The sequence below is a fragment of the Camelus bactrianus genome, chromosome 7, assembly GCF_048773025.1.
Source record: "Camelus bactrianus isolate YW-2024 breed Bactrian camel chromosome 7, ASM4877302v1, whole genome shotgun sequence".
Taxonomy (NCBI): domain Eukaryota; kingdom Metazoa; phylum Chordata; class Mammalia; order Artiodactyla; family Camelidae; genus Camelus; species Camelus bactrianus.
The window spans coordinates 69,286,951-69,302,637 of record NC_133545.1 but is presented as its reverse complement, the minus strand read 5'-3'; the positions used below and the strand labels follow the sequence as shown (position 1 = coordinate 69,302,637).

Here is a 15,687-nt window from a genome sequence, read left to right as displayed (position 1 = left end):
TTCATAGGTACTTGTTCAAAAAAATAGTTCAGTTGTATAATATCTCTTGAATAAGCTTCCAACCCAACGCTATAGTTCTCCATGAAATATACTAACCCAATGGGCAAAGTTCCCTACTTCTGGGGATAATAAAGCATTTACAAGCAAAGCATGAATGTGTACATCATTAGCTCTCATTCCCCTCAAAGTCCCTGAAGTTTATATGTTATTCTGAGTTTGGGGTTATTTTCAGTTCTTGCTGGCTGTACAAGGCAAGTGAAACATAAAAGAGAAAAAAAGAGTGAAAAAGAAAAAAAACTTTGTGACAGATCCTTTTTTACTTTATACTGTGAACAGGAACATTTTCAAGTTACTACCAGGTAGAGGAAGTGAGAAGAGAAAGTTTCATATTCTTATGACAAAAAAATCTAATAATTTTTAAACAACTTATAACTACTCAGAAAAAATGGCACACCTTTCCAGAATAAAACTAGATGCTGCTCTAGACGTTTTATTGAGAACATCAGAGGATACTCTGCCCCTTGTGTTAGTTTAAGTTTAGTTGTCTAACAAATTAATTCTAACACCAGCACTGAGATGGGTACAGTTTTATTTTAAAGTGTAAAGAAAAAGACCAAAAGTTCAATGATTTTCTCACAAAAGTAAATGTATTTTAATGCTTTAAGCCACATTATTTTTTTGTTTGCTGTAGAACTTTGCATTCATCTAAAATATTGTCTAAAAACCTAGCCCTTTAATCTTTGGAGCTGTCTACTACAACACAACACTGCTTATAGCAAGTATTTATATAAACACTTGCATTTTCTTTTTTCCTTTGGATTTGGCTCCTCCTCTTGCATATGTGTTTTTTAAAAGCTGTAAGAAAATTTAGGGGCTAAGAAACTAAATAGGAAGTTAATAGGTATTATCTCACCAAATCATCCACTGTTAGAAATTTCTTCAGGTATCAAAGAGGGAAGATTTGTATCCCTAACTGCATGGTTCACCTAAGGAACCTGAATATAATCACATTTCTGGAAAGCGAATCTGTTCTAACTTCTGATACAGCGCTGCTTCTTTACCTGTTAGAACAGAGTGTACCTCTGCATTTGCAAAACAAATAGGTTAAAGGAGAACAGAAGAATTTCATCCCTTGCCCTTGAAGGTGAAGCAAAATTTGCTTAATAAGCAATAAATGTATAGAAAGGAAGGGAAATCTCTCTTCAGATATTTTGCTCCAGTTAAGTCCTATGAGTAGAATCTGGATCAGGCTGCCTACAATTTGTGAAAAAGTACCTGGCTGTTAGGGCTTTTAGATGGAATCCAAGTAGAAGTAAGGCAATTTTGGAGTTTTAAACCTAAGTTATTTTTTTTTCTTACTATTTAGATATGCATAGAAGTCTTTCATTATACAAACTCTTAAATATGTAAAAAGAAAACATTTTAAAATTAAGAACAACTGAAACAAATAATAAAAGTGTTGACATCTCAAATATGCTCTTAAACACTTTGAGACCCAGATCCTAATTGCCCTTTGGTGAACAGCAATCATTAGATATATCCAGTCAAGAATCAGCAGCTTCAGGTAACTCTACCTGGTAAGAAAATGGAAACTTCAGATCACTGCCTTGGACTCATCTCAACCTGCAACACCTTTGAAAGTCTTGATTTACAAAATGAAGAGAACAGAATGTTTAATGGTTCCTCCTGTCAGGGTGATCTACAAAAAGCCACTGACTGAATTGATGATTTGTTAGCCTTAATATTTTAGCAGCTCAACCATTTTCTGGGTAATCACATGAGATTATCAATGTCAGACTAGATATTATTGTTTTAAATAAATATATACATCTTCCCATTTGCATATTTGATTGTGACCAATATTAGATAACAGAATAGGATCTACTAAAGTAAAACTTCTAAGAAATATTTGAAGCTAAAGCTAATAGTAGAATTTCACAATTTCTGTGTTGTATTCAGGCTATTTGAAGCGTAATGCAGGATGTGATATACATTACCTTTTTTTTTTTTTTGGCGGGGTCAGGTGGGTAAGTAATTAGGTTTATTAATTAATTTATTTTAATAGAGATACTGGGGATTGAACCCAGGACCTCACGCATGCAAGCACGCGCTCTCCCACTGAGCTATAACCTGCTCCTCGCCCCCGTTTCTTAAATGTTAAGTCCAGAGGAATGATGCTATGTCACACTGTACCAACAACTTCTGGTTGGTCCAACTGGAAGTAGTTCAGGAAGCTGGAACCTCTAAATGCTATTCCAACCACAGAGATGATGGTGAGATTTGTTCTCACTGAGCTAAGTGGTCTTTCCTCTCGAACCTCGAACAGAACTTGAAAAATGTACAGATTCAATCAGTTAGTTGTTGGGTCCACATGACAACAAATGATGTGTTTAACTCAAATGTTTCTTAACCTAATTGACTTTCTTTTTCTCTGTACGGAAACTGCTGGCTGTTTGGGGGGTCACGTTATTAGCCTAGATCTCAAGAGAAATAAGCTACATAAGTGTTATAAAATATCCTCTCCCCTCCTTTGAGCTCATTTTCTCCCTTCGGCATTTCATTACCTTACTGTCTTGGAGAGGCCTTGCCTTTCACATGTTAAGCTGAAGGGAGCGGGCTGCCTGTGCTGATTAAATTAGTCAGACAATGGCAGTGCTTCACTCTCAGTATTATCTGTATTTTAAAAAAACTCTAATATTTTTAATATTTTATAAAAATATGAACTGGCTTCTGGGTTTATTAGCCATTCATTTCACACCAAAAAATCTGTGAAATAAAAATCAGAACGCTGAGTGTGTGAATAACACAGTACTTACTGTTCTCAGGCTGGAGGATCAATGGGACCTTTCCTGAAGCAGTAAAGTTAGAGCTGAAATCTAAAGGATGAGTAAGATTTAGGAGAGGAGAGCAGGAGGACCGGAGGATGAATGTGCAAAGTCACGTGTAGAGGTGAGAGGCAAGGGGGAGTAGGCTTTTCTGGGAAAGGCTCCTGAGGTCACGGTGGAAATACGGTGGGGAAATGGGCACAGGCCATCTTGTGAAAAGGAGACTTGGCGACCTCAGTCAGAAGCCACTGGGGAGTTTTAATTGGAGAAGTAGTATAACCAGACTGAATTTTTTTTACAGAATATGTTAGCTTCAGTCAAGAGAAGAAAAAGGACGAGAGCAAGAATGATGTGCAATGAGCATGTAAGGGATTTAGCATTTGTCTAGATGATAAGTTTTCTCTTTCCTGGGTTTCTCATGTTACAATATTATGTTTAATATAAAACAATTTAGCTTTCAAAGGAATTTTTAAAAAGATGAAAAAAACTACTTCAAATCCTACAACCTTTACAAAACTGACTTTTGTTTCATATGAAGTTTTAAAATTTTTGTCCAGAGCAGTTCTATTTTATATCATTGTAATCACAGTACATGTATAATTTTGTGTTTTGCTTTTGTCATGCTTTAGTTTATCCTAAATACTCACCCTGCTCCTGTTATATATTATATTCCATCAAGAGAAGCCCTAATTGGTGTAAGCAGGCTATTATTGTTGGTCTAGTAGTACCATAATCTGAAGTGCATGGATATTCATGGGCTGTCTTATGGGAATCCATGAACTGCTTGAATGTGGATGCAACGTTTTGAATGTACGTGTAGTTTTTAATTTTACTACGGAATTCATAGTATTCATCTGGTTTTCAAATGGGATGCAGTCCAAATGGTTATGAGCATATATAAGCATTTAGAGTTGGTAAAATCCCAAGTCTCATTGTTTGAGAGAGCAAAGTGAAAGAAAAGTACACTGTGGTACAACTTGCAGCCTAAAATTTTATTCACTTTAAGGATTCAAGGGGCAACTGCCAAGAAGTGAAAGTAAAGCCACCTGACACATTTCTAAGTATTGAGAAGTATAGAGAAATGTCTGACAAATGACTATGTACTGAGAGAGATAATTTAAACATTGTGCTGTATATCTTTTATTCCTATGCATACATTTTACCTCTCTTAAAGAAAAGCAGTTTGAATAATATTTAACCACTCCTGTATATTTGATCACATAGCATAACCATGAAGTTCAGAAAATGCTCCACCAATAATACAAAAAAGTATGCTGAAACCATGTATGTTAGTCTCCTACTTAAGTAATGTGCTATATGTTTTCTTTATTTTCTGTTGTATTTTAAACATTACCATGAGAAAATTAAATATCACATATTGAGCGATTATGGACAATAGGTTTTTTAAAAAGACAAGGAGACTTCCCTCTATTGGTATAAATAATTTTAAAAATGCTAGATTGCACGGTAAAATAAAATCAAGATATTATGGAAAATATTAAATTTTGATTTAAAAACAAACTATAAATTTTGAAAAATATATATATTAAGTTATTAAATACCTAAAGCAAAGAACACACACAGACTCCTCATAGCAAATGTAAGACTGTGTTAGACACTAGCAGAGGCTGGATTTTATTCTGAAGGTAACAGGATGGAAAATGTAGAGAGCTCACTCTATCAATCTATCCCTCTTTTCTAGGTTTATAATCTTAACCCATTGTGGGCATATTTCATGAAATAATAAATGTAAATCACTTGACAAAAATACCAAAACATGACTATGCATAGTGAAGAAATCTAGAGCTACTATTATTTGCTATTTTACCTTCTATATGGCTAAACACAGAGTATATGTACAGAAAATATTTATTAAATTCATTGGCATGAATCGAGTTATTAAAACTTTCAACTTAAATTATTCCTTGATTGTTTTAATCTTATGGATATTACAAACGATGTAGTTTTAACTGAACAGGTTTACAGTATTAACTGATATGCGGCCATACAAATCCTAAATGTCCCTAGCCTGTTCTCGAGAATTATATCATACTTACCTCAAACTTCAAACATCTTTTTTATAGGCTAAATCGTGTCCTCCAAATTTATATGTTACAATTCTAATCCCCAGAAACTTAGAATATGAGTGAATTTGGAGACAGAGTCTTTAAAGAGGTAATAAAGTTAAAATGAAGTAATTAGGATGGGCCCTAAATTAATATGACTGGTGTCCTTAAAAGAAGAGGAGGTTAGGGCACAGACTGACACAGAAAGAAGACCATGTAAAGACACAGGGCAAAGATGATTATCTACAAGCCAAGGAGAGAAGCTTTAGAAGAAGCCTTACCTGCTGACACCGTGATCCTGGAATTCTAGTCTCCAGGATTGTGAGAAAAAGAATTTCATTTGTTTTAGCCACCCAGTCTGCGATATTTTGTTATGGCAGCCCCAGCAAAGTAACACAGACCTCTTTCCTCCTTCCTCTCTCACAGTGGCGGACCTTGTTGTATATATATTGAGAAACTAGAAGTCGTAAGAAGAGAAATCCCAAGTTCTCCCACCACCATCAACCCTACTAAGCACCTGCATCAGGACTCCTGTTCATTCACGCTGTCCCTCTGCGTTCCTATCACAGTCTGGCCTCTGCTCTGCTTTAATACATCCCATCTCTCACCTGTTCAAGCACTTCATTCCTTCTTTTGCATCATCAGTTGTTCCCTCTCACCAGATCATTCCATCACCCAGCAAGCGTACTGTGTATCACCCACCTTTAACCATCACTGTCCGTGACCTCAGGTCCCCATCCAGCTACCACACAACTCCTCTGCACACCCACACTTGCTCCTCCAGCAACCTTCTCCATGAGGAAGTAGCAACTCCACGATTCCAGTTGCTCAGAACAAAACCCCAGGAATCATTTTTGGCTCCTCTCTTCCTCTTACTTCCGTAAGAATCCATCAGCAAAATCTGTTAGATCTACTGTTAATATCCATAATATCTTTCTCTCTGCCTCCATCAATACCACTCACCTCCAAGCTACCAAATCCTCCTACCTGAACTACTACAACAGCCCCCAGATTGGTTTCCCTGTTTCACACCTTGCCTGTACCGTCTATCATCTGCTTATCTAGCAGTCAGTGATCTCTTCAATCTGAAAGTCAGAGCAAGTCATCTGTAACTCAAAACTCTCTAATGGTTTCCTATCCACACAGCCCACATCCAACCTGTCAGCATGGCAGACAAGACCCACATATCAGCTCCCCATCCACCTCACTGATTTCATCTCTCACTCCTTCTCCCCATTCAGTTCACTGTCAGAATGGACAAAGGACACTCCAATGCCTTGGCACTTGGCAGTCTCTGTCCACAATGTTTTCCTCCCAGGTTCCCATAGATGTTTTAGTTCTCTACTGAAATATCACCTCATCAGAGATACTCTTGATCACTGTTTTCTATAGAAACAGAACCCCTAACACACTCTATCCTCCTTAACCTGCTTTACTGGTTTTTATGCAGAACATCATTCAACTTTTTACGTGGAAGTATTATTATACGTCTAGCTCAGGCCAGTACTCTGAGCTGGAAGTACATGGATTAAGCCTTCCATGTGTATTTCATTTGCTTCGTGGACTACAGTTTCCTAAGAAGGAGAATATAATTTATATCCTAGACAAAGAGAAGTATGAATGGGCCAGTTCAGCCCTTGGGAAAAAGAGGAGGAAGAAGAAGGAGCTCTATTTTAGTTTCATGGGAAAAAATCCTAGAGCAAACCCACCCAGACTTCATGAGTGCTCCTGGGTCCTGGAGGCACTGGGCTTTTTGAAGAATTGGCAGCTGGAACGGGTTAGCCTGGAGGCAGTTAGACTGTCCTTCTGTAACCTCAGAACAGCCATGACCCGCAGGGAGACCCTTGAAGCAGTCAAGCACAGATCCTCGAGGAAGAGTTTTTGAATAAATGAAGTGGCTCTGAGTGGCCATGTTGTTGAAATGATTGCACTTGATAAAAAAAAATCGGATATGTCAGAGGGCTGGGTTGGAAGACAAGGTATCTGAGAAGTACCTTCTTCAACAGGTGTCTTGGTGCCACACACCTGGCCTCGGTCCTGTCTTTAGCCTCCGACTTAATTTGTGAAAAAATAAATGAAACATATTTTCAAAAATGATATATATATTTTTTTTTTCAGAGCTAAAGCACAATAATACAGTTCCTTTTAACTGTATGTTCTCATGTTCTCAGTAAATACAATTTTAAGGTCTTACTATGACAGGCATTGTGATTTAAGCTTTAAATATAATATTCAAATTAACCCAAAGAGCAATCCTATGGAGGAGGTGAGTACATTTTACAGATGAAGGACTGAGATTTAGGTAGCAAAACACCCAATGTCACATGGCCACCATCTGACTTTTTTTTTAATTTGATGAGAAAACTAAGAAAACAAAATACCTGCCCAACCCCCACTGCTTTCCTAATTCTAAGAGTATATTTTGATAATTGTATGTTTTTCCAGTTTAAGCCTTCCTTGCCTAATTTTAACCCTGGGTTTTTAAAGAACAGAGTGTCCAGTGTCATTAGGGATGAGGTAAAACACACAAACGTCTATTTCTGGGACAGGTATACTCTTACTCTGGGGAACAAATTCTTTAGTAACTCCCAAACAAGATCTCTCCATCCTTAAAACTTAAGAATTATAAAAGCTAGTATTTCATGTAGAAAAATATACTGACGACTAATCTACATACCATTGGAAAAGACTGATACACTAAGCGGAAATAATCTTCCAGAACCCATGCTCATAATTCAGCTTGTTTTATTCAAAAAGTACAGACAGACACTGGATTTGAATCGAGTTCTGTAATTTGCTACCTACATGGCTTCACTTGGGCAAAATATTTAAATAATTGAGCGTCTTTTAGCATATTCATAAAATATGAATAATGATATAAAGGTATTTGGAGGATTTGAGATGATGCATCTAAGTTATTGAAGACACAGTAAATACTTAAAAATAGTTATTTGTATTTCTATTGGAAGCAGCATCCTAACTTCATAACTATTCTAAAACCTGAAACCAATAGAAACTTGTGGGCTTCAGTGTCTCCCAGAGAATCCAGTTAACCCATCCTGCCCTTCTCACCATCCTCCCATCAATGAAAATGACATGCAGAATACAGTCCAGCAAGGACAGAAATAAAACATGGGAAGGAACTGTCAGTTCTCCTTTGTGAATCAGACTGTATGAGTGCTTAAAATAGACCTAACAATATCATGCTATTTTTAATGGAGAACTGTAAGCCACAAAACAATATGAAATGACTACTGTTTTCAGAAAGTACTCTTTCTTTACTCATTGCATCTAAAATTGAACTAACAAGGAGCTCTATTTACCATCTACATAGAGAAACAGACTTACTCTAATATGAGAACAAGAATTCAGGCCTAAAAATAATCCAAATTAATATGATTAACAAACCTTTTGAATGAAGATTATTTGTATTTTTCTGCATTTAATAGTCTTCTGTATTCTACAATTCATATGTCAACTTTTTTCATAATTTTTCGTTAACACCAAGCTAGTAAAACTAGTGTAAAAAATTAAGAATAAACTCAAAACCAGTACTCTTGAGGACGGTGTAAACAAATGAAAAATAATATTATTTCATATATCTCTCTCAGTTGTCTAAAACTACATATTTCATCTTAGTTTCCTACTCATTCCCATTAAAGGATATGAAATGCAACTTTCTTTGTAATCATTTACTGAAAAAATGCAACAAAAAAGACTTCTAAGGATGTAGTATTTTTTAAAGCACTTAAATTATAAAACAATACTCATGCAAAAGCTGGGAAAAAGGAATTCCAGAAATATGGTTGAATTTCTCAGAAAATTACTAAGTCTACGGGGTAGAAGGACGGAAGTGAGGGTTATTTTCCCCACCCATCAGTCTTTCTTGCAGAGGAGTTGCTGTGTTTGCCCTGGGAAGTCCCAAGTGATTATTTAACAATCATATCTGTCGCAAGTTGTCACTTCACTCTATACTCTCTAATGCATTCGATGACAGAAAAAGGACTATAAGATACAATAATATAGGTTAGTCTAGCTCCTCACATTCCTCCAAAGTGCTCAAATCCAGGAGGTAAACAGCCAGCCAGATTTTATTCCCGATTCAGCACTGTGGACAGCCAGCCAGGAGCTGTTTTCCTGTTCAGATACAACAGATGCTGCGTTTCTTCCTTGTAAGGGAAGAATTTCTACTACATGTAGTGTAGAGAAAGCTGGCGTAGCACAGTCAATTACGTGGAGTGACACCTGAACATAATTTATTTGTGTGTGGAGAAAACAGTTTGCTTAGTCATGTCTAGGAGCAAAATTGTTTTCTTCCCAAATAAACGTGTTGCCAATTGTCAGTCAAGAGAGGACAGGTTATGCTGCAATGAAAAAACAACCCCAGAAATCTCAGTGGCTTCAAACAACAGACGTTTATTTCTAGCTCAGGTTACGTATCCGAGGCAAGTCTTCAAGTGGGACCCCACTTAGCAAATAACGCTGGGATCCAGGGGAACAGGGACTCCATTTTGGCAAGTGCATCTGAGGCTGTTGAGGCCAGAAAGGGAAATGTGACAAATCACACTCTTGGTCTTGGTTTCTGACAGTTTTTCCACAGAAGTGGCATTTGGCAGTTCTGACTTCATTTAATTGGCCAAAGCAAGTCAGAAACCCACGCTAACTTCCAAGGGAAGGTAGGGATGTGCAAGCCAATCATATGCAAAATAAAGAGCTGAAAGATTAATACAGTTCAAATGATTCTTCACGACAACTTAAATGTTTAAGTAACTTCCTATTATTCTTAAGTAGAGGATTTTATTTGGCTTAACCAATGTATACTTAGCGTATACATGTACAAATATATGTATTGAATATATTTGTAAATAGAATAAAGCACTCTATTTCCTGCATAAGGTGAAAAATGAATAAAATACAACTCCTGCTCTGACCCATTTAGACAATATCACCACCATCACCATCTTCATCATAGCTAATAACAGTAGCTAATATCAAGTGAGCACTTCCTCTGTGTCCGGCAGGGTTCTAAGGGTTTCTGTGACACCCATAGACCTTATATAAATCTCCACAAGCAAGCTGAAATTACTACTGTCACTCCCCTTGAGATATGATGTGACCAAACAGTTCTAAAATGTGGCTATACTGTTCATAAAGTTTACATTATGGAAAGCATGTTAATTCCTATAAGGTTGTTTTTAGACCCCCCGCCCCTACTTAGCAGATAGTACGGCACTGAGGGATCTGGAGACAGAATAAAACAGTGACAACAAGAAAATTTCAGGGTAAATAAAAGAGACTGAACTATGGCTCAGAGAAAAAAAAAGTCTCAGCTGGGCTTTACAATGATGTGGTCAGGCACAAGGGAACGTGGGGCCCCTACAAGCTGGCAGGGATATTTCTTGTTTTTAAGGAAAGGTGATTTACAGGTAAAAATGACATGAAACTTCTAAGGTCATAAAAAAGAAGAACTTAAAAACATCACACTTTATCTATCTCCATCATTGTTTTTATCACTTGGGGAGAGAGGTTTGTACACATATCCCCACACCCTCCCACCTAAAGAAAGGCAGAGTAGAGAAATTATAAAACAATTCTACTGTAAGTGAACTACACAACACTAGCGAAAATGGTCGTAAATGGCAGAAGCACGGAGGAGTTAACCTTGGATAGAATAAAGAATGTGTTTTCAGTGAGCTTTCTAACGCTGAGCCTTTCTCAGTACTAAGAACTTGCTGTGGAATCTCTTTCTCTCCAGAGGGCTTTATTTATTAAATGGAATTTTTTTCATCAGGAAAGGTTTTAAACAATCCTGCCTGAAGTTAGTAAAATGGATTAACTGATTAAGAAAAGGGGGAAAAAAGTCCTCAGTAAGTACTTGTGTTGCAGTAGGTTAAATGTATGCCCTTGAAAAAAATTGAACCATGAACTAAATAGCCTGGTGGGGTCCTTTCCAAATCTATGTTTTCTGTGGTTTCATTCAGTTATTATGTTCAGTTGGGGAAAAAAACTCTGGTTAATTATGTGTGAGTCTATTTTCTTAAACTTTTGGCAAGTTGGAGTATACATACTGCAAAAACATTTCAAACTATGGCAGTAACAGTGATGAACATTATAGAAGTATCTGAATTATTACACAACTGGATGTAAGTTGCTAGGGCAATTGTCATTCATGTTATGACCTCTCTTACATAAGAAAAAATCTGTTTTTTGCATTACCTAATTTTTTGTAGAAGTATATTCTAGATCAAATGGAAATACCACACATCTCGTGTTGCATATAACTAGTTGTGAAATGCTACATTTTGCCAGAATAGGAAAAGAAACTATGTTTGAATTTTTATTTTATAAAAATCACAATTTGTCACACTTCAATATTTTCTAAGAGAAAGAACGTATCTAGTAAACTGGCCCTGTCTTCTCATTCAATGGTATTCCCTGCTCCTTTTCAAAAGTTCAGCTTTCTCCTAAAAATCCACTGCAACTTCCACATCATCCTTGCCTTTACACTAGCCTGAAAGGCCCTTCCCCTTGTTCTTTCTTTACTGAAGTCCTACCTGTCCTTCAAAGCCCAGATGAGATCTGTGATCTCACCTCTGTCAAGAAACGTTCTTCAAAAATTCCAATTCATACTCTTTACAGTCTTCATTTTAAAAATTAGTTTGGTTAAAATTCTAAAGTATATGTCAAGAACAATCATTTTAAATAGAAAATACAGAGCATAATTTATTTCAGCATATTTTAAAATATTTTTGTAGCCAACAAATTCCTTTTTAATCACTGAAATGTTTTTATATTCTTATGTTCCTATATAATCCTCATTTTGCAGTGGTATTTACATCTAATCCTCCTTTGAGAACGACCAGTTTTCATTTCCCATGTGAGAGCTAATAAATGCCCTGTGGAGATTAAAGGGAGGAGACTAACCCCACCAAATGTTTTTCCAGAACCATGTCACAGAGTCTACAGAGCTTCCATTTCCTTTACTAGAATTCATAATTTGGATAGATTGGTAACTAAGAGACTTTATGAAAGAGGAAATTGTAAATCACTGTTTGATGGGCTTTTTAAAAGGTTGCTTCATGCACTAGATCTTACCAAAGAAAGATGCTGACCCGGAATTTATACATAGTAGAGAAGCGCTTACAAAGGACTCTTCCACAACGACAAAAAAATACATCAACCTAAAGATGGTACGTTTATGGATACCATGTTTGTGAATAAATTTGGAGTTATCTGTGAACAGGCTATTTATGGCTCTCCTATGGTAGAAAACGATTCTTTTGTGCCATTGAAGTATAGCTTTCCCATGTTTTGTGTATACAATGGGCACGCAAAAAAGACAAGTTGACCATAACACAATACATTCGTCTATGTACTAAGTCCTTACTCTTTACTAGATATTGTAATATGTGTTTGTGATATAGTCATGATTAAAATACTGTCTCTATTCTTAATGAATTTATCCGAGTGAATTTAATAGATAAATAGGCAATTGAAATATACATGGAGTGCTGTGGAGGTTAAGGGAAGACTGGTAAAGGGATATCATGTCTAAATTGAGCATAATAATGAGCAGACATCAACAGTAAGCAGCATAGGAAGGGAGGGTGGAGACAAAGGGAAAAGGCAATCTAGGAAGAAGAAGCAGTAAGCAAAGGTTCAGAGGCAAGAAAAAGCTTGACAGGTGTCCAGAATGTCATGGAGCTCAGTATCACGGGAGAATAGAACTCAAAAAAGATGCATAACAAATGGGGGAAAAGTAGACAGGGTTGATACCATGAAAAGCCTAGTGCACCATGCCAAGAGGTGTGCATTTTCTCTAAAAAGCCATGCCTATTCTTCCATGAAAAATTTATTTGGGGGAATTGAAATGAGTAAGGTTTGCATTTTTAATGATCACTCTGCTTGTAGTATGAAGAGTGGATTGGATTGACAGAAAGATACCAGTCAGGAGGCTAGTGCAATAAAGCAGATGGACCATAAAGACATTAGGGGGATCAGACAGACATAAACTGATTTAATAAACAATGAATATGCAGTGTTCTTTGGGCTTGATGACCACCTGACTCAACACAATTCTTAGAGTCACTCTTCCTCTCATTCAAAGTTCCAAAAAGTGTAAGTAGATAATGCACTAATAAAATAATGACAGAAAAGAGCATTTGATAAAGTTAATCCAATAACAAGAACAGAACAGAGCTACAATAGTTTGGCCAAAAAAAAAGGTTTTTCAAAATTTAATTTTAATGATACATATTTTTTAACACAAAGTCTTCTGCAGAATTATTTTTCTAGCACTTACTATTTGACTTAGAAGGAGTTAATAAAAAATTATTCTGAAAAATCGTATGTCTTGTTTTTTAAATCCCAGGACTTTCTACAAATACCCAGAGAGACTGGCAAATCTACAAAATGACAGCAAATTAAAGTTACAAAATTAAGCAATCACAGCTATGATGGTATTTTAATTCTGCCGTTCTGTTGTGGTGACCATTCCAGATTCTTTTTAAATAAAAATTGTGAAGACATTTAAAGCTCTCCTATTTATTTTAGCTACGAAGAAAGACTGTGTTTTATTTTTTCATATTAAAGAAAGTCAAATGAACCTTGCATTTACTATAATTATATAAATTATTTTATGACATTTATAAAAAAAATCAGCAATGACATTTATCGGTCTACATCTTCCCCAAAAGCCAAAAACATGTATTTTAAATATTCTAATTGAAAAATTGTCTTAAATGTGTGTCACAGTGGTTCCAAACACTGACATTTTAGAAAGAGCCCATCAAATGTAAATTTTAAAATTTCAAAATACTTTAAAAGAACTTCTACAACGAATGCAAGTTTTATCACTCCTAACTAGCTAGTTTCCGAAAGACAATAAATGTGGAACTGCCGTTAGAAAATTAAGCAAGAACACAAAGAGCAGAAATAGTCTTTGAATTTAGGAATATCTCACGTCCTTTTTCAGGGCACCACATGCTCTTACTTTGCTTAGGATCCACATTCTACACTAGAGAGAGTAGGAGAGGGTTTTCCTTAACTTCAGCAAATAAACCACACATGTGAAATAAAGGAGAGTGCTGACTTAGAGTCAATATGGAAAATCTTTAGAAAAACTGACAGCAATCTCAACATAAACCAATAGGTTGGCATATTTGCCAAATAAGCTGCTGTCAACTCAGGTGGCTTTAATAAATAAAAGTGACCAGTTAGCAGTGCCACTACTCTGTGCAACAAGGCAGGCATCTCCTGAGTACTGATGGTGGTGCTCCATATTAAGGGGGGAGCTTAGCAAAGAGGAGCCTAATCAGAAACTGATCTCAGTCAGGATAACCATGGCATGAGGACTATTCACCCATCACAAAAAAGCATGATAAGTATCTTTAAACATTTGGAAGTCTGTTGTGACTTATGACCTTATGGCATTAGGGGAAAGAACGAAGACTAAAGAGAGAAAGACAGAGTAAGTCAGATTCAAGATTATGTTTACAAACCCTTTCTCCTAATCGGAACATTAAAAAATGGAATGGACCTCCTTAGCAGGTAGTGATTTCTCTTTCCATGAGAACTGTACAAAATCAAAATTAAAAATGTGTCTGACCACCTGGGTAGATACCATGGACATGATTAGGTCACTACAGTTCTCACCTTCAATAAAATTCTGTGCTTTGGGTAAAATTCCAGAAGCTTTCCCAAACTCCAGTCTTTCTCTAAGTACTGATTTTGTGGGAGTGGGGGTGGTGGAATAAGATATATAAAACGCTAAGTGCGTAACACTGGTCTTAACTGCGTAAGTGCAGTTATTGGTTTTGCCACATTCCAGCAGTGATTCCTCCCACCCTTCCCTCCCTCCCTCCTCCTTTTCTTCTCTCCTTCCTTCATTTTCTCTCTCCCCTTCCTCTTGCTTTCACGTGTTCTCCTCTGCTCTCCTCCCACCCCCACTTTGACTTTCTATCACTCATCATTTACTATGTCCCAAGCACTATTACAAATGTATTCAAATATTCATTCATTTAATCCTTATCCATGACAATCAACAACATAGGGGCTATTTATCATCCGCCTCTTTAAGTCAGAGAAAGGTTAAGTAACCTGTCCAAGATCACATTCATCAATGTGTTTATGCTGCATTTGTTTTCCAAACAGTGCTGAAAAGCTGGGGGAGGTGGGGTATGGGACATGTGCAAAATGAACTATTTTGAGCGGCCAGGTAGGAAGGAGTCAGAGCCAGATGAGGAAAACATTTTGGAAAAACATCATTCACCGATTTTTTGAAAAGTTCAGCAGAAGGAAAGATTAGGAAATGAAATGAAATAATCAAGTGAGGAACGGACCCACCCCAAATTATTTAGATGCCAAAGTAAGCCAATCCCAGCTGTTATTCTTTACTCTGGCTGCCATCCTCAGTGAGAGCGGATGGGGGAGTGCAGGCAACCGGCTGCAGGAGCAGCTGGGCCTATTTGTTCAGAGGAAAAAAATAGTCAGTGAAGACAAAGGGAAACTTCAGTGGCTAGGGGTCTGAAGGGACCCCAGGAGCCTGGCTGGGGGAACCTCCAAAGTGAAACGCAGCAGTTCTGGCAGCAACTGAACTGCATTCTCCCGCCAACCACTCACTGGGACAGCGCTCCCTACAGGAGTGTCTTTGCTGGCCAGAGTTTTATTCCACCAAAAGCAAAATTATCCAATGACAAATTTGGTATGCATTTTCTCATATTACCAGTATTCTGGATGTGCAATATCAAGGGGTTTGTTCTAACAACGTAGTGGGTCTAAATTAGCAGACTAAAAAC

The 15,687-nt window shown here is 36.9% G+C and overlaps 2 protein-coding genes across 2 annotated transcripts in view; one reads left to right on the top strand and one right to left on the bottom strand.

Annotated features, from left to right (window-relative positions):
• The window catches only part of SEMA3E (semaphorin 3E), a 226,253-nt gene that overhangs the window by 196,508 nt on the left and 14,058 nt on the right, over positions 1–15,687 (bottom strand). The window lies entirely within an intron of this gene.
• On the top strand, positions 6,336–6,776 carry LOC141578232 (histone H2A.N-like). Its single transcript, XM_074367868.1, has one exon. The coding sequence runs from the start codon at positions 6,336–6,338 to the stop codon at positions 6,774–6,776; it is 441 nt and encodes a 146-aa protein (XP_074223969.1).